The 19,261-nt window shown below is 41.6% G+C and overlaps 1 protein-coding gene across 1 annotated transcript in view; it reads right to left on the bottom strand.

Annotated features, from left to right (window-relative positions):
• Positions 1-44: 44 nt before the first annotated feature.
• LOC124876239 (transmembrane protein 211) overlaps positions 45-19,261 on the bottom strand; it is a 169,517-nt gene continuing 150,300 nt past the window's right edge. Inside the window, exon 3 of the mRNA XM_047378855.1 lies at positions 45-2,135. Within this exon, the coding sequence (XP_047234811.1) occupies positions 1,909-2,135 (227 nt within the window). The 3' untranslated portion in view covers positions 45-1,908. The remainder of the gene's footprint in view (positions 2,136-19,261) is intronic.

Raw genomic sequence — 19,261 nt, 5'->3', positions numbered from 1 at the left:
TAATCTGTAAAAGTTTAGTTAAAAAATGGGGCAGTTAGGAATAATGGCATAACAACAACAGTTTATTTACAGTCAAATACCACAATGAAAAAAACAACATTTTCTTTACAAAAAAACGTTTTTCACCAGTGCTGAGACTTTACACATAACTGTCCGACAAACAGGGGAATAAGTCCAATGTTGTTACCCCAGTCAAGCACAGTATGAGGTCCAGTACATTACTTTTGTTTCAAATTCCCATTATCTGTCAAATATGGCAACATTGTCACGTTCATTTTTCAGTTTATGTCAATATTGGAGGCAAAGTTGGGAGTTATTTAGAGTTTAGTCTGTTAGTAAAACTTGGATCTATAACTGAATATGAATATGCTTATAAACACTAACTAAAAATCGAGGTTGGGCTTGATGAAACTGGCAGTGTACAGGAACAGTAAATTGATAAGTGAGTGTTTACCAGAATTTCAAAAACTGATGATCAGACACACCAAACACATCGGCTTATTTGTAGAGCATATTTTACACAGGATTTTCATCATAAGCCAGATGAAAATATAAAATATTCTGGTTCACCACTGCGTTTGTAAAAAAAATATGCAGTGAATTAATATTAGCTGAGCATTATAACATCCTGATGAAGCGGCTTGAGTGCCTCACCTCTTATCAATAATTAGCGTGTTTCAGGGGATAGATTAAAACAAGTGCATCACTATTATCTCCAAGAGTTCAAAGCCACCTTTCCCTACCGGACATTTCCTCAAACATTACTGAGGTCACACTGCATGAAGTACATAAAAACAGTTTACCACTGAGAGGAAAAATAGAAGAGGAAAACACATCACATCACAACAAAATCCTCAGTTTCAGCAGAGAGAGATCATTACCTGATAACTGTATGAAACTTGTCTTTATATTAAAAGGCACGAGTTGGTCAGATCACATTTAATGTCTAGATCCGTTCTACCATTAACAAAACCCATCTTTTCATGCAGTTTTAGACACAATCCCTACATCTCCTGGCATTTTGCAACATTTTTGTTCCTGAATTAAAGTTTAGTATTGGGTGTTGTTGGCAGAGAAAACAAGCTAAGTACATCACACAAACAAATCTGGGAAAAAGGGTGACAAAAACACGCATTGTGTCCAACATTTTTTATATTTTTTGTCTGTTTTTCTTTTATAACCACACTCGGAAACAACTACCTGTTATGATTTACCTCCTTTTAGGAGAGGAGACTGATCTTTAAATAGTCCTTTCAGCTGCTTCAACGCTGCGTCTGTGGTCCTTTTGTATCAGAGATGGAACTCAGTCTTTAAAGCTGAATGTTGTCTTGATTCCCACTAGTTCACTTTCAGGTCACAAGAAAGGAGAGCTAAAAACATCCGGCGGAAAATATCCTTCAAGGTATCAAAGTTTTTATTTCAAAGTGTTGTTTAGCACTTTAAAGTTCTCGTGTTTATTTATGACCACACTGACCAATTTATTTTAGAGATAACTCATTTAAGGTTCAGATACAACAGTTTGTATTGATAACATTTTCCTAAACCTTTAAACTGTCTTATTGCCTGTTGATCAAGCTTTCTTAGTAAGAAACTTGCACTGAAACATTAATGTGGCTGAAACCACAAAGCATCATGCTTCCATGTGTTTTCACAAAAAAAAAAAAAAACATAAAAACCAAGTTCACAGTTCAAATTGGGATGTTTTGGTAATTAAACAGAAAATCCATTTTAAATATGCTAAAATTGGAGTAATTAACATTACAGATGCAGGAAGACAGTATTTGTTTTTTTGTTTCTTGTATTTTCATTGAGTGGGGCTTCCCCAGGAGCTTTGCAGGTGTCTCTTCAGGACGTCAAGTCCCGGCCATATAAAGTGGTCAAGAGAAAAAGAGGAAAAACGAGACAGAACTATAACAGAGTGGGTAAAGGGGTGGGGGACAGCTGCTCCTTTGGTGCATATTTGGCAAAAAAGGGCAAGAAGACGGTGAGCATGACTCCAACAATGGCCAGCATGTAGCCCCAGCCGATCTGGCACTCGCCGGCATAGTAGATGTCAGCCTCTCCGCAAAATGATCGGACCAGTGAGGAGTTAAGGCCAAAAGGGTACACCAGTAGACCAGTAGCCATGATGAATACTGCAAAGTGAACAGAAGGAAAAGGGAGGTTAGAATGTACTACAAAAAATATGTGAAGAACGGTTTCACAAAAACCCATTCCAAGGATAAATTTAGTTACCGTGTGAAATAGTTTGGTTTTCTTTGTCTGCGCTTTGCAGAATACCATGTGTAATAAGTAGTTTGCGCTTTTCACTAAAGGAATGTTAGTCATAAAAATGTCAGCAGAAATTGATGTTTTGATGGGCTCTCCAAGCAGTTTTAATAGAGGAAATATTTTTCAGGCTTTAAAAGTAATATTCATACAGATGGGCGGGGTGGAGGGGTAAAGCGCTTGACCCATGTACCAGGGCTACAGTCCTCAACTCAGCCGTGACAGGTTCGAGTCCTGGCCCGGTGACCTTTCCTGCATGACCTCACTTCTCTCTCTCCATCCCATTTTCTGTCGACTTACAAAATAAAGGTCACTAGTGACAAAAATATTCATAAAGATTTACAGAAATATTTTTATTAAACAAGAAGTTTGTTTCTGACAGGAAATAACAAACATTTCTCATATGATCATAAAACAATGTAAAAAAAAAAAGTATTAATTTTGGGGGAAAAATTATTAGTTTTTGTTTTAATTTTATTTAAAAAATTGCATGTTCAAAATTATTTACCTTCTCCATAATCAATTGAAAAATCTCTATTAGCATTACACCAATCAAACCTGACCAGCTTTTTGTGTGTTTCCAATGATAATTTTGAGCATTCATCTTTTGCATTGATCTCCAAGGCTTTGAGGTTGGAAGGCCTCCTTGCCATCACCCTGTGTACCTCTCTTCACAGATTTTCTGTCAGAATGAAACTTTCAAAACCCAATGTACAATAAATTTCTACCCCCAAATATACAATATAACTTCATTGTTATATCAACTATGACCCACTTGGTGGCAGTAGATGGCTGTCTTAAACTGCTAGGAACACCTAATTTAGATAGATCATCTGTGCTTTAACAGCATTAACAGAATGTTCACTGTTACTTAGGCTTACATATTTAAATAGAAAATCAGAACCTTTTATTTTGTTATATTGTATTTGTTGAAGAAATGAACACAAAAGATGTAAAACAAAGCCTTTTTAACCTGCAGTGATCCGCTTCCTCAGACATTACCACCTGCACCCATAGTGCCTGAGAGCTGCTCGTTTTTACAAACTGAGCCAAGTGTCCTGCTCCACACTGCCAGTTATTGACTTTGCTACAGACGATCACGGTTGTTCTTAGTCATTCTGAGAACTGACTGGGTTTCTGTTACATTTATAAGTGTCAGAGTACTTTTACAGATGAAGAGCTGATGTTACTGAAAAACCACAAACATAGTAAGTAGCTCTTAAAAAAACAACAAATATTTCTTTCATCACTCGATACTGATTTTAGGAGATGTCAGATTTCCTTTGTTCAAAGGTAGCAACTCCAGGCCCATATTCAGGCAATAGTTATGGCATAGGTCTACAGGATCAAATCAAAGGTTTGTGCGGGCAGTAAACGGCTAGGGGTGATGAAGAGTTAGAAGTGCTCTGATACCCAAGTTACACTCTACGAGCTTTGGGAAAGATTGTTAGCCAGAAAAACGTGACTGTGAGGAACCGTATAAATGGATTAAGCGTTATTTGTTAACTGGTTTATTCAGTCTGTTGCAGGATCTCTCTATTGCAGAGGTTTTTTTTTTTAAAGAGTACCTCTGTAGATACTGTTTTTCAAGCACCACTATACTGACATACATGTTAAAACATTAGGACCAATATCTTTACATTTGTAGTCATGTCATGAAAATTACAAGAACAAAAAAATCTTATCAATTGTCATTGCATGGTTGGTCAAAAGATGTAGTTTAATAATGAGAACAAACTGTTCCCTAGAAATCAGAAAACCAATTTAGAAAGTTTGAGGTTTCTCACCACTCTGACCTCAAAATCCAATATGGCTGCCTTGCATACAGTATAACACTTAGTGATAGTTGCAGTATAAACAATTTCCCTGAACGTCTTGACAATTTCTTTCTGAATAAATCTCACACATACACAGAACTATATAACCTCACTTAGTAAACATGTTGCTACAGTGATTGAACGTGCTAAATGCAGAAAAATATATTATTGTTAGCTTGCTGTTAGACCTTTGGTTGCTTAGCTCTACATCACAATCCATTTGCTTTCAAGCTGTAAATAATTAATTCCAACATTTATTCTTTAAACCACCAAAAGCAGCCCAAGTACCAACCAAATCTCAACCAAAATCAGTATCTTCCTGCTGTCTTCCTATCTCTCCATATAGCTCCATGTTTTATCTGTAGAGACTTAAATGAAACAAAAAGAACCAAGTGTTTGTGTTTCTATAAATCAAGGCCACTTCCCTGACATTTTACTGAAAGTAGTCAGAGCTGAGTATTTTTTATAAATTTGGTTCATGAATAACAGCAGAGAAATCTACACAAGAATAAAGTCAGGGCAGCAGTCTCTAAGAAGTGTCGGCTGGGCAGAGTCATCACCAGATTTTATCAAGCAGACCTGGGCAGGGTTCAGGGCGGTTGTCTTGATCAGATAAAAAATGTTTTTGAGGTAAAAAGTATCACTGCAAGGCTTCAATGAGAGAATAGGGCTAAAGAAAACTGTAAAATCCACTGCAAATTGGAGGCTGACTCTTAATGGATCAATTTAATCCATCACATCTAAAAAGGATGGAAACTACCTGAAGTACTTTCACATATTTCAAAAGAAACTTCCACTGATTTTGAACATCAAAAACTGTGTACTGACTGCCAGTAACATACTTTATACTGATTTTAAAAAAGCCTTTTTCAGTGAAGGACTCTCTGGAATATAATAAATTGCCTTGACAGATATTTAAAGAAGCCAAATGGTTGATTTTAAAATTGGCTTTGTTGCATCTATGTTTGATTTGTTCACGCTCCTTATCAAGACAGCTTGATCTTTTTCTACACAATGAATGAATAATCCAGAATAGTGTGACATGCACTTTGTGACAATTGTTCAATTAAGGTCAGAGAAACTGAACCAGTGTAGTTCCCACTGCTGGTTGTACAAGCCTAATTTCTAAAGGATCTCACAAGGCACAGTGGCCTAATCTTAAGAGGAATGGCCAGTGTGCCTGACATGACACTTGGACACCATGTGGAGAGTCTGAAGCCTGAGCAGGCTCATTGCTCGTCCCAACAGGACATCCATTTAACATGGCGAAATGAATAATGAACCTCACAGTCTGCTGACATCATTGCAAGGCACAATAGAGGAATGACTGGGCTCGGGTTTACCACAGGGTGACTGACTTTGGCTGGGAACAAAAATATTCACACTGCTATGAGGCACAGACAGATGCAACAATTTATCATTAAACAGAAAAGTAAAGTTCCTCATTTAAACACAAATATGGGGCTGTGAAAGGAGCCAGCGCTGCAACAAACAACAGTAGGAAGCAATTAGATCCTTAATCATTTACCTCCTAACAGACCCAAGTAGTTCACAGTGTACAAACTCCCAAATTAACAATACTGCATTTGTAAGAGCTTTCCCTGACTTCCACCCATTGATAGCTGGAGACACAGTTCAAAAGATAAGTTTAAAGATATTGGCATGAAGCTCACAATAATTGTGGGGCTTTTTAATGCAACTATGTTTTGTTCAGAGTGAGCTGTCAACATCACAAGAAAGAGAAATGTTAGCAATGATCCCAAGCAGACATTAAACTGTCAATAGAACTGATGAAAAGGGGTAATCTACATTTTTTTAAATATCTCTGACTTTACCCATTTTAAAATTCTGTGGAGGATCCCTACATGCCTGCTCTAGCATTACACTCAGGATCTGTTTCACACACAGTGGTAGAGAACTTGCAGTTGTCCACCCCACATGGACAAGCCAAAAATTCCTTCTGGAGAAAAGTGTCATGGTAAGGTGAGACAAAAATTTAGCTGTTTGAATACAGGGATAAGAAGCAAGCTTTAAGTCAGGATATGGCTTCCAAACCGAAGGACTGTCAAGCAGGGTGGTGGTAGCATCATGCTGAGGGTTTGCATTGGTACCGGTGCATTGCACAAAGAAGGTGGAATAATGCAGGAGGACTACCTTCATTTGTTACAGCTTCACCTCAGTTCAATAGATAGATGGTGGAAACTTTGACACAATTTGGTGTTCCAGTAGGACAACGATCTCAAGCACACATCTAAACTGGTTTTGGAATGGATATGGTAGTCTAACTTAACTGTAATCCATTTCAAAATTTATGAACTATGATTTAAAGCCTAGTTTGTGCCAAAAAAACATGCAGTTTAAATTAATTCTACCTATTTATGATAAAAGGAGAGGTTAAGTATTGATTTATGCAAAAAGCTTAATGATGGTTACAAAATGTGGCTGCAGTGCACCTTGATTCAAGAGTCCTAGATGTAACAGTTCTTCAGTCCTATTTTTCATGTTGCTCCAAGGCTGCAGATTAATCTTTATAGGCTGATGAACAACAAATACAATCTCCTTCTTGGTAAATATGGTTTGATGGGTGTATCCAGGACAAAGACAACATGAAAAAAACCCAGAATCAAATAAAACAACAAGGAACACAGACCTACATTACAAAAATTCAGTCACATTTACCAGTTTAATGAGCTGAATTAACCTTGAATCTTGTTCTCAGCAGTGTAGCAAGAAATGGAAAGCAGCTCGCCGACATGGTAAAATGGGCTCGCAGCAGTGAAAATGAGAGAAAGAGATTGAATGGGATTGTGGACCGTGAAGGTGTGTGATAACCTGGCATCCAAGCGTGACAGTAAATCACTTTTATCCCAGACCTTTAACACAGAAATTGCTGGATCAGTTTATTAAAAAAACTAAGAAAATCACAGGAGTACTAACGTGCTGTGTTTTCATGTGAGTACCTGAGTTCAGCTGTAGAAATCTGTAATCTACTACTCTCAAAATTGTCTGAAATCCAATATAATGTAATCTCATACCTTCAGACATCTTCAATTTTTTTCTCCTCAAGATACTGCAGTAAAAATCTGTTGTGCAAGCATCAAAGATCTTTTCAGTGCAGTGATTCACATTATGCTTTGGATCAAGCTCAATTGCTACTCTGCTGGCATTGGTATAGCCTTGTTAGCAACAGGGAGGGTGGAATTGTGCTTAGAACATAATACTATAGGTAGCTTTCCTACTGCGAACGCAGCCCACTTTTAAATCAAGCATTGCTACGGCTTATTAGTTTTCTCGTGGAAAAGAGGCACAGAGAGCAGATGTGTTTTAAAACGTGAAAAAGAGAACCCTGCCCTGTATACAGAGGGTACTCGGACTTGAAAACGCCTTTATAAAATGTAGCTTCTGGAAATGTAACCTTACAACAATAGACGTTCATGTATCATATTGTGTTATGTGATACACCAACACAAAATAGCCAATAATGGCGAAACGAAAGGAAGTCCTTTCATTTTTTCATAATTCTTTATATTATCAAAAATCTAAGACCCTCTTTACTCTGATATCCCTAAATATAATCCTGCACCGCTAATGGCAGCCAAGAAACACATACCAACTCTGATCAGACGACTACACTCACCGGCCACTTTATTTGGTACACCTTGCTAGTACCGGGTTGGACCCCCTTTTGCCTTCAGAACTGCCTTAAGCCTTCGTGTCAGATTCAACAAGGTACTGGAAACATTCCTCTGAGAGTTTGGTCCATATTGACATGATAACATCACATAGATGCTGCATATTTGTCGGCTGCACATCCATGATGCGAATCTCCCGTTCCACCACATCCCAAAGGTGCTCTATTGGATTGAGATCTGGTGACTGTGGAGGCCATTTGAGTCCAGTGAACTCATTGTCATGTTCAAGAAACTAGTCTGAGATGATTTGTGCTTTATGACATGGCGCGATATCCTCCTGGAAGTAATCATCAGAACATGGGTACACTGTGGTCATTAAGGGATGGACATGGTCAGCAACAATACTCAGGTAGGCTGTGGCGTTGACAAGATGCTCAGTTGGTACTAAGGGGCCCAAAGTGTGCCAAGAAAATATCCCCCACACTATTACACCACCATCACTAGCCTGAACCGTTGATACAAGGCAGGATGGATCCATGCTTTCATGTTGTTGATGCCAAATTCTGACCTTACCATCTGAATGTTGTAGCAGAAATTGAGACTCGTCAGACCAGGCAACGTTTTTCCAATCTTCTATTGTCCAAAATGGTGAGCCTGTGTGAATTGTAGCCTCAGTTTCCTGTTCTTAGCTGACAGGAGTGGCACCCGGTGTGGTCTTCTGCTGCTGTAGCCCATCCGCCTCAAGGTACGACGTGTTGTGCGTTCAGAGATGCTCTTCTGCATGTCTTGGTTGTAACGAGTGGTTATTTGAGTTACTGTTGCCTTTCTATAAGCTCAAACCAGTCTGGCCATTCTCCTTTGACCTCTGGCATCAACAAGGCATTTGTGCCCACAGAACTGTCGCTCACTGGATATTTTCTCATTTTCGTACCATTCTCAGTAAACCATAGAGATGGTAGTGCGTGAAATCCCAGTAGATCAGCAGTTTCTGAAATACTCAGACCAGCTTGTCTGGCACCATCAACCATGCCACGTTCAAAGTCACTTAAATCACCTTTCTTCCCCATTCTGATGCTCCGTTTGAACTGCAGCAGATCGTCTTGACCATGTCTACGACATGTTCTGTGGGCACAAATGCCTTGTTGATGCCAGAGGTCAGAGGAGAATGGCCAGACTGGTTTGAGCTGATAGAAAGGCAATAGTAACTCAAATAACCACTCATTACAATCAAGGCATGCAGAAGAGCATCTCTGAATGCACAACACATCGAACCTTGAGGCGGATGGGCTACAGCAGCAGAAGACCACTCCTGTCAGCTAAGAACAGGAAACTGAGGCTACAATTCACAAAGGCTCACCAAAATTGGACAATAGAAGATTGGAAAAACATTGCCTGGTCTGATGAGTCTCGATTTCTTCTGCGATATTTGGATGGTAGGGTCAGAATTTGGCGTCCAGTGAGATTCGCATCATGGATGTGCAGCCGACAAATCTGCAGCATCTATGTGATGCTATCATGTCAATATGGACAAAACTCTCTGAGGAATGTTTCCAGTACCTTGTTGAATCTCTTCTACGAAGGATTAAGGCAGTTCTGAAGGCAAAAGGGGGTACAGCCCAGTACTAGCAAGGTGTAACTAATAAAGTGGCCGGTGAGTGTATAATTACAGTGTGTTTAGAGGTACAGTGGAAAGAATAAGTATTTGATACACTGCTGATTTAACAGGTTTTCCCACTTGCAAAGCATGTAGAAGTCTTTAATTTCTATCATAGGTACTCTTCAACTGAGTGATGAAATCTAAAACAAAAATCCAGAAAATCGCATTGCGTGATTTTTAAGTAGTTAATTGTCAGGATCTCCCATTTTGGGTTTTTGTTTTTTGTTACCTTCCAGATTTGTTTCTTATGTTTTGTTTGTGTTTAGGGTTATTATTTATCTTAGTTTCTAGTGTCTCTGCTTCTCCCAGTTAGTAATATATTTATTATACATTACTATTATACCAGATCCGTTTCCCTGAGTTTGTCACTAGTTATGTTTCTTCTCATGTCTCTGTGTTCCCCAGCCTTCAGTTTCTATAGTAACCTAATTCCCTGAGTTCCCTACACCTGGTCATCTCACCTGTTAGTACTCACCTGATTACCTACCTCCCTTTCCCATTGGTCCACCTTAGACTTCCATTTGTTCCCCTTGTTCCCCATCGGTCCGTCCTGTTTAGTTCCTGTCTAGTCCCTGCATACCACCTGATGCCTTCTTGTCGTTTCCCTGTATCTCCTGTAAGTCCTTGTGCTAAACTTCATTAAAAGAAGATTTTTACACCTTGCCATGTGGCTCCCGAGCGTCTCCCTGCATTCTGGTCCGATCCAACAAAAAACCACGACATTAATTTTCACGACATAAGTATTTGATCACCTAACAACCAGTTAGAATCCCGTTCTTTTTTAAGAAGCCCTCCTGTTCTCCACTCATTACCTGTATTAACTGCACCTGTTTGAACTCGTTATCTGCATAACAGACCCCTGTCCACATAGTCAGTCAAACAAACTCCAACCTCTCCACAATGACCAAGACCAGAGAGCTGTGTGAGGACATCAGGGATAAAATAGTAGACCTGCACAAGGCTGGGATGGTCTACAGGAAAATAGCCAAGCAGCTTGGTGAGAAGGCAACAACTGTTGGAGCAATTATAAGAAAATGATGATGGTCAATCTCCCTCAGTCTCAGGCTCCAAGCAAGATCTTACCTTGTTGGGCACCAATGATCATGAGGAAAGTGAGGGATCAGCCCAGAACTACACGGCAGAACCTAGTCAATGACTTGAAGAGAGCTGGGACCACCGTCTTAAAGAAGACCATTAGTAACACACTACGCCACCATGGATTAACATCCTGCAGCGCACACAAGGTCCCCCTGCTCAAGCCAGCACATCTCCAGGCCCATCTGAAGTTTGCCAATGACCATCTGGATGATCCAGAGGAGGAATGGGAGAAGGTCATGTGGTTTGATGAGACAAAAATTTAGCTTTTTGGTCTGAACTCCACTCGCCGTGTTTGGAGGAAGAAGGACGAGTACAACCCCAAGAACACCATCCCTACCGTGAAGCATGGAGGTGGAAACATCATCATCATGTCACATCATTCTTTTGGGATGCCTTTCTGCAAAGGGGACATAATGACCACCGTATTGAGGGGAGGATGGATGGGACCATGTATCGGGAGATCTTAGACAACAACCTCCTTCCCTCAGTAAGGGCATTGAAGATGGGTCGTGGCTGGGTCTTCCAGCATGACAACGACCCAAAGCACACAGCCAGGGCAACTAAGGAGTGGCTCCATAAGAAGTATCTCAAGGTCCTGAAGTGGCATGGCTAGTCTCCAGACCTGAACACAATCGATGATCTTTGGAGGGAGCTGAAAGTCCGTATTGCCCAACGACAGCCCTGAAACCTGAAGGATAAGGAGAAGATCTATATGGATGAGTGGTCCAAAATCTCTGCTGCAGTGTGTGCAAACCTGGTCAAGAACTACTGGAAATGACTGATATCTGTAATTGCAAACAAAAGTTTATTTACCAAATATTAAATTTAGTTTTTCTGATGTATCAAACACTTATGTCGCGCAAAAAAGTGCACATTAATATTAGGTCATCATCATTGCCAGTCGACTGTGAACGGTCCATCTTTTTTCCGCATTTGCTTAAGTTGAAGAAGTTGACTGTTGAGTTTGTCACGGACGCATCACGAACGACGCCCCACTTCTTCACTTGCTGCTCTAAAGAAGGCTACACCAAGTAATCTCATTCCCTTTTGTTGGTACTGTAGAAATTGCCTGTGCAGGATTAAGTAGGTTATTTAGTGTGATTGCCATTTATTTAACCCAATGTATTTTAAGTTGTATGTTGCATGCAATGCTTTACTGAAGTAATGCTGACCGTCTGATTGCTGTTTAATACTGTTGGACTGTGAAGTGCGGCTGTGCAGGACAGTTTGAATGCCAGTGCATGTTTACTGTGTTTTAAATAACTGAGCGCTGACTCCGTTGGAGGTAAAGTTGATTTTTAAAGCAGACTGAGGCTGCAAACAGAGCCTCGTGTTCATCTCCATTGTTCCATCATGTATGGTCCTTTGTGTTTTTCCACGGAGTTCCTGCCTTGGGGGTTTTTATGACTGTATGCTGGAGTAGCTCTGTTAGCAGGTAAAAAGCCACTTCCGACAGCACTGCCTATGTGGAAACCCATTGCCTCCCACCGATTGTTGTTTTTTACATTACAAGTCAATATGAAGCTTTGACCCACTCCCACTCAGTCGATAAATTGCTGGTTTTAACTCCATCTACCCTCAGCACACATCCTTATTTTTGGTTATAGAATTGCGCATGTTTAATTAGGTATATTCCATTTGGTAAAACGGTTTATAACGGTGAAGTTTAGCATGGTTTTGCTTAATAATTATCAATTATGAATGATAATTAACTAATTATAATTATTGAGGCCTTGTATACACGTAGCAGGGTATTTAAAAAAAACAAATATTTCCCCTACATCGTTTTTAAAAATAATATCGTGCACATGTGAGGTTTTTCAGAAAAGTTTTCTTCCAAACCATCCCGCAGAAATACGCCACTGAGTGTTGTGTTAAACACTCCAAACGCATATGGGGGCAGTGTATTGCAAAAATGAAACCTTGGTCAGAATCCTTCAGGACAATCACGACTTTCTGTTAGCTATAAAACATGGCGTCAGGAAGTTAATTTGTGTGGACAGAAAAAGAAGTTAAATTTCTTTTAAACAGTTTTAGAATATAAAGCTGATCAAACACAAGATAGTGTCAATTGGCAATCGTTTATCATTCATTTTTACTCCACTGTACGGCTGAATCTATAAACAATGGTAACACATTTGACGTCAGCGGCTCAATATTTGTCGCTGGTAGTGATGTGCCGAACCGTATAAGTCAGTTTGATCATGTACACTAGCAGGTTCAAAAACAGAGTTTTTATAAATCTCCACTCATTCCCGGCCGGAGCTTTCAGAATTATTCGTTTTCCCAGATGTCCGCCTACATGTGGACAAGGCGTAAGTGTCATAATTGCCCCCCACCTGTGTATCTCTGATCTCCATTTGTAAGAAATGACTTTTTAATTCGTTTTTATTTCTTCTGATTTATGATTTTTAATTATATAGTCAGTCAGTCAGTCATTTTCTACTGCTTATTCCATAGTGGGTCACAGGGGAGCTGGTGCCTATCTCCAGCAGTCTATGGGCGAGAGGCAGGATACACCCTGGACAAGTTGCCAGTCCATCGCAGGGCAACACACAAACAACCATGCACACACTCATTCATACACCTAAGGGCAATTTAGAGTGACCAATTAACCTAACAGGCATGTCTTTGGACTGTGGGAGGAAGCCAGAGTACCTGGTGAGAACCCACGCATGCACAGGGAGAACATGCAAACTCCATGCAGAAAGACCCCCAGTTGGGAATCGAACCCAGGACCTTCTTGCTGCAAGGCAACAGTGCTACCAACTGCGCCAACATGCAGCCCAGTTTGTAAGAAATGACTTTTTAATTAGTTTTTATTTCTTCTGATTTATGATTTTTAATTACATATTTTCTTATAAATATTTATAATCAATAATCATAATCCCTTACATTAATTACTTAAAAATCACACAATGGGATGTTTTGGATTTTTGTTTTAGATTCTGTCACTCACAGTTTACCTATGATAAAAATTAAAGACTTCTACATGCTTTTCAAGGGGGAAAACCTGCAAAATCAGCAGTGTATCAAATACTTGTTCACCCCACTGTATGACAAAATTCAATGTGATATGAATATTTTTGTGAAGCACTGTAGGTTCAACACTGAACTTCTCCTAACAGAAAGCCAGACTGGGTGTCAGATGAAGAGCAGTTCCCCTCAGATGATAGTAGACTAACAGAAACATCATCTTCAGGTGCTGTTTACTTTAAAGACACATGAAAGAGATGACACATTAGACTGTTGGGTTACATAACTGCAAAGCTATTTGATGTCACATTATCTTGCATGGCAGAGACATCAACACAAACAACAGAGAAAAAACATTAATGTTCACTGTTAAGCCTCCTTTAGGTAAATGTCAGATAAACTGACAAAAACAACAGTGATGCTGAACTGTATCGATTTTCCCAGACAAAGGCTTATTTGTGTGCTTTTGGCAGGAAACATGTCTGCAACAGTGGAGAAATATTGCCCACATGTAGGTCTAAAGCTACAGTTCAGAACTGCTGCTCATGTGCAGTCCCTTCCTCCATCTTTTTCTTCATCATCGTGTTCCCACTTTTCTACATGAGCAAGCACTTCCCAGGAATAAAACAGGTGGGCTGTGCAGTCCCACATGTAGATAATAATAGCCCAGATTGGTTCAAGCCTGGTGATGTAAATTGGGAGTTGATTTACGACAACGGCCTGGGGGCAGAAAACCCAGACTGTGACCCAGATACACATACCTTCAGAATTTATCTACATGGCCAAACACAACTCCATAACAGTGTCTGAATAGGGAAAAATATACAGCTGAAATAATATATTTACATACACTGTTTAAAGAAACATACCCTTTTCTTGCTATCTGACATTCAAAATGTTTTCTTGTTTTAGCTCATTTTGGGTTACTAAAAATTATTTGTATTTGCTAAATGCCAGAATAATGAGAGTTTTGTAGATTTTTCTTTTACTTCCTTCAGCTTCAGAAGTGTATATTTCCTTAATATTGACTCAAGTCAACCTTTGAACTATGATTTGGGTCAAAAATTTTGGGTATCCTAAAAGATTCTCACATGTTTGCTAAAATGTTGATCTCTTCCTCCTGACAGAGCTGGCATAACTGGTTTGAGTCAGGTTTGGAGGCCGTCCAAACAGCCCTTCTCCGCAAAGGTCTATGGGACTGAGATCAGGACTTTGTGATGGACATTCCAAAACAGACTTTGTTGTCGTTAAGCTACTTTGTAACTAATTTGTTTTTTATGCTTAGCACCATCTGGAAGACTCATTTGTGCCCAGACATTAACTACCAGGTTGATGCTTTGAGATGTTGCCAACCTTGTACTTCACAGCTGTGATGGTGTATTTGAGTTGCCAAGCTTCTTGTCACGGTTCAAAGTTCAAAAGCAAAACAACCCATCTAGGGGAGAAACTAAAGTCCAAGAGAACAAAAACAAGCCACGGGGGCAGATCAAAGTCCAAACAAAAACAAAGTCCAGAAGGCCGGCGACGAAGGAACAGGTGATCAGGAGACCGGCGACGAAGAAGCAGGCAGTCAGGAGGCCGACGATGAAGGGGCAGGTGGTCAGGAGGCCGTCAATGAAGGAGCTGCCGATCTGGAGGCCGGCGATGAAGGAGCTGACGGTCTGGAGGCCGGCAACGAAGGAGCTGACGGTCTGGAGGCCGGCAACGAAGGAGCTGGCGTCGAAGAAGCTGATGATCTAGAGGTCTGCGACGAAGGGGCGGATACTCAGGTGGTCGGACGAGCAGATTAGAGGGCCCTCGGTCAGGAGGTCGGCCGAGCAGAGTAGAGGACCCTTGGAGCTGGAGGTGTGCCACGGAGCGTAGAGGACCCTCGGGACGGTCTAAGAGGCTTGGAATCAAGCTTGGAGTCAGGCTTGGTGTCTGGAGGCTTGGAGTCTGGAGGCTTGGAGTCGGTCTGAGAGTCTGGAGACTTGGAGTCGGGTCTGTTGTCGGTCGTAAAGTCTCGGGGTTTGAAGTCAGTCTTTAAATCAGAAGACTTAGAGTCTGGGTCAAAGTTGAGTCTAAAGCCAGTCTTAGCTGCAGGCTGCGGCTCTGGAGGTCTAGCAGCATGCTGGGGCTCTGGAGGCTTGGCTAGAGGCGGTTCTTCCTTGAACCCCTCTTGGAACTCTGGAACTCGGGATGGAGGCGGTTCATCCATGAACCCCTCTCGGAACTCGTGAACTTGGATGAGAGGCGGGTCATTTTTGAACCCCTCTCGAAATTCAGGAATTACTAGCTGGAGTTCAGTAATCTTGTCAGCCAGCCGGGACTCTGGAAACCTCACAGCCGGCTGTGATGTGGCAGACTTGAACCCACAGTCACTCTGGAAAGTGGTGTATAAACCGCCGGAGTCCTGGGGAGCGGTGCAGAAACCGCTGGAGTCTTGGGAGCGGCGCTTTAGCCACTTAAGTGCTTGGGAGCGGAGCTTTAGCCGCTGAGGTGCTCGAGAGTGGTGCTGGATCCTGGAAAAGCTACAGATGAGCCAAGAAACTCTATAGTGGCATCCTGACAATCTGCGAAGTAGCCCAGATGATCTGCAGCGGACTCATGTAGATTTGCAGCTGTGTCCTGGAGCTTTGTAGCGAAACCAAAGGGTTCTGTGAGGAGGTTTCTCATGGAGGCAGTGACTGAGGCGTTGAAATGAGCTTCTGTGGTGACTGACGTAGAAGCACTGAGCCGACCCTCAGCAGAGGCTGATGTGGAAGCGTCAAACTGGGCTTCTGATGTGCTAGATGAAGAAGCGTCGAGCTGCGCTGCCATGACTATGGAGGGTAAGGCCAAAGTGTCGAGATGAACTTCTGTGGAGGCTGATGCGGAAGCGTCGAGCCGACCTTCTGCGGAGGCTGGAACCGAGGTGTCAGAAGATTCAGCTGTGGATGTGAGAGCTGACATAGACTTGTTCAGTGTTTGGATTATTCTATGTTGCTCAGCTTCAACCATCTCAACCATTAGGGAGCTTGGTGAATAGCGTCCCCACTGCGTCTTCCAGTCCCTTGATTGGTCCAGGACTTCTAATGTTTGTTCCGGTCAACCCCGAGTCATCAGGAGGTGAATAGCTAAATCCGTGAGGACTTTGCCTTTTCTTAACACCTGTATCATGAACGCCAAGGAATAAGGCATTATGGGCACAGGAAACTCGGCGGTGGCTGTGGTTGCTGCGGACGTGGGTGGCTGGCGAGGGTGGCGCCGTCGGCGTGAGGTTGAGGAGACTGGAACTGGCTGAGAGGAGCAATCTTGGTTCGCGATTTGTTCTGGAGTGGGTCGTGCCAATTTCTCCATTTCCATAAGCAGCAGGGGAGAGGGCAGGATCTCAACCTATTCACCATACATAGCCCTTAATTCCCTTTCTTGCTGCTGCATCCGTGAGCATAGCTTGGAGGCTCTGTCTGCTTGGTCCATGTTAAGGCTGGTTCCTACTGTCACGGTTCAAGATTGATTTGGACCAAAATGCAGGCAAGCACTTGGGAGACACATGGTGCGACTTAATCTTCTCTCTTCTTTAATAATTATAATCGAAGGACTTACAGAAATTGTCAAATGTCAACAAGGAGCCAGGAGACATCAGGAAGATAACAGGTGAGAAACAAAAGGAACCAGTTAGGAGTGTAGCAAACAAACCAGTTAATAAACAGAGGGAGTTGGAGTATGGACCAATGAGGGAGGAAGGCAGGTAATCAGATGGAAGTGGTAGCAGGTGTGCAGGCAAGGTGAAGGAAAGTGAGGAAATAAGTTGTCATGGTAACTAATGTGAGACTGAGGCATGGGCGAAACTAAACTAGACATAACCTACAAATGAAAACAAACCTGAGGGTAATAAACCTAGAAGCTAGAAAATAGAAATAAACTCTAGGAAGAACTAAACCAGAGGACATAGGGAAAAGCTAGACTCAGGGAATAACCAACCGAGTAACAACAAAGGGGTCTAAGGCCAAAGGGGGAAAAATAACTAATAAACTAGAAGAGGAATGCAGCAAGAATAAATAAACCTAACAGTAAACAAGCACTGAAACACTAACCGGGAAACTAAACTAGAAGAACCAAAGAAGAAGAACAAACTAAGAGAGCTGTACTAATAATGATACTAATAATAACCAGAGGAAACAATTCTAAGGAATAAAACTGAGTAAAATAATAACCAAAGGGACCTAACAACGAGGGGAGAATGACCTACTAACTAAGGGAAATAAACATGAGAGTAAACAATAACTGAAGGGGATCCAAGGACAAGGGGAGGAACTACTAAGGGGCATGAGTGAAGGAAAGTGAGAAGAACAGAAGGACATACAGGGGTTGGACAATGAAACTGAAACACTTGGTTTTAGACCACAATAATTTATTAGTATGGTGTAGGGCCTCCTTTTGCGGCCAATACAGCATCAATTCGTCTTGGGAATGACATATACAAGTCCTGCACAGTGGTCAGAGGGATTTTAAGCCATTCTTTTTGCAGGATAGTGGCCAGGTCACTACGTGATACTGGTGGAGGAAAACGTTTCCTGAGTCACTCCTCCAAAACACCCCAAAGTGGCTCAATAATATTTAGATCTGGTGACTGTGCAGGCCATGGGAGATGTTCAACTTCACTTTCATGTTCATCAAACCAATCTTTCACCAGTCTTGCTGTGTGTATTGGTGCATTGTCATCCCGATACACGGCACCGCCTTCAGGATACAATGTTTGAACCATTGGATGCACATGGTCCTCAAGAATGGTTCAGTAGTCCTTGGCAGTGATGCGCCCATCTAGCACAAGTATTGGGCCAAGGGAATGCCATGATATGGCAGCCCAAACCATCACTGATCCACCCCCATGCTTCACTCTGGGCATGCAACAGTCTGGGTGGTACGCTTCTTTGGGGCTTCTCCAGACCGTAACTCTCCCGGATGTGGGAAAAACAGTAAAGGTGGACTCAGCAGAGAACAATACATGTTTCACATTGTCCACAGCCCAAGATTTGCGCTCCTTGCACCATTGAAACCGACGTTTGGCATTGGCATGAGTGACCAAAGGTTTGGCTATAGCAGCCCGGCCATGTATATTGACCCTGTGAAGCTCCCGACGGACAGTTCTGGTGGAAACAGGAGAGTTGAGGTGCACATTTAATTCTGCCGTGATTTGGGCAGTCGTGGTTTTATGTTTTTTGGATACAATCCGGGTTAGAACCCGAACATCCCTTTCAGACAGCTTCCTCTTGCGTCCACATTTAATCCTGTTGGATGTGGTTCGTCCTTCTTGGTGGTATGCTGACTTTACCCTGGATACCGTGGCTCTTGATACATCACAAAGACTTGCTGTCTTGGTCACAGATGCGCCAGCAAGACATGCACCAACAATTTATCCTCTTTTGAACTCTGGTATGTCACCCATAATGTTGTGTGCATTTCAATATGTTGGGCAAAACTATGCTCTTACCCTGCTAATTGAACCTTCACACTCTGCTCTTACTGGTGCAATGTGCAATCAATGAAGACTGGCTACCAGGCTGGTCCAATTTAGCCATGAAACCTCCCACACTAAAATCACAGGTGTTTCAGTTTCATTGTCCAACCCCTGTATATAAACCAGTAAGTGGGTGGACTGATAAATACAAAGAAGAAGGCAGAAAGAATAAATCACAGAAACTATAACCAAACTAAGAATCACAACATAAGGAAAAAAAATACTTCACAACAAAAACAAAAACAAACCAAAACTGGCAGATCCTGACACTTCTCCCTTTCCCATCAAATGTAACAATGGTCAATTATGGCCAAACCCTTCAGGACATGTCTCC

Source organism: Girardinichthys multiradiatus, chromosome 11 (assembly GCF_021462225.1).
Source record: "Girardinichthys multiradiatus isolate DD_20200921_A chromosome 11, DD_fGirMul_XY1, whole genome shotgun sequence".
Classification (NCBI taxonomy): Eukaryota; Metazoa; Chordata; class Actinopteri; order Cyprinodontiformes; family Goodeidae; genus Girardinichthys; species Girardinichthys multiradiatus.
Note: the sequence above shows the minus strand (reverse complement) of the source record. Positions and strands in the feature narration are given on the sequence as shown.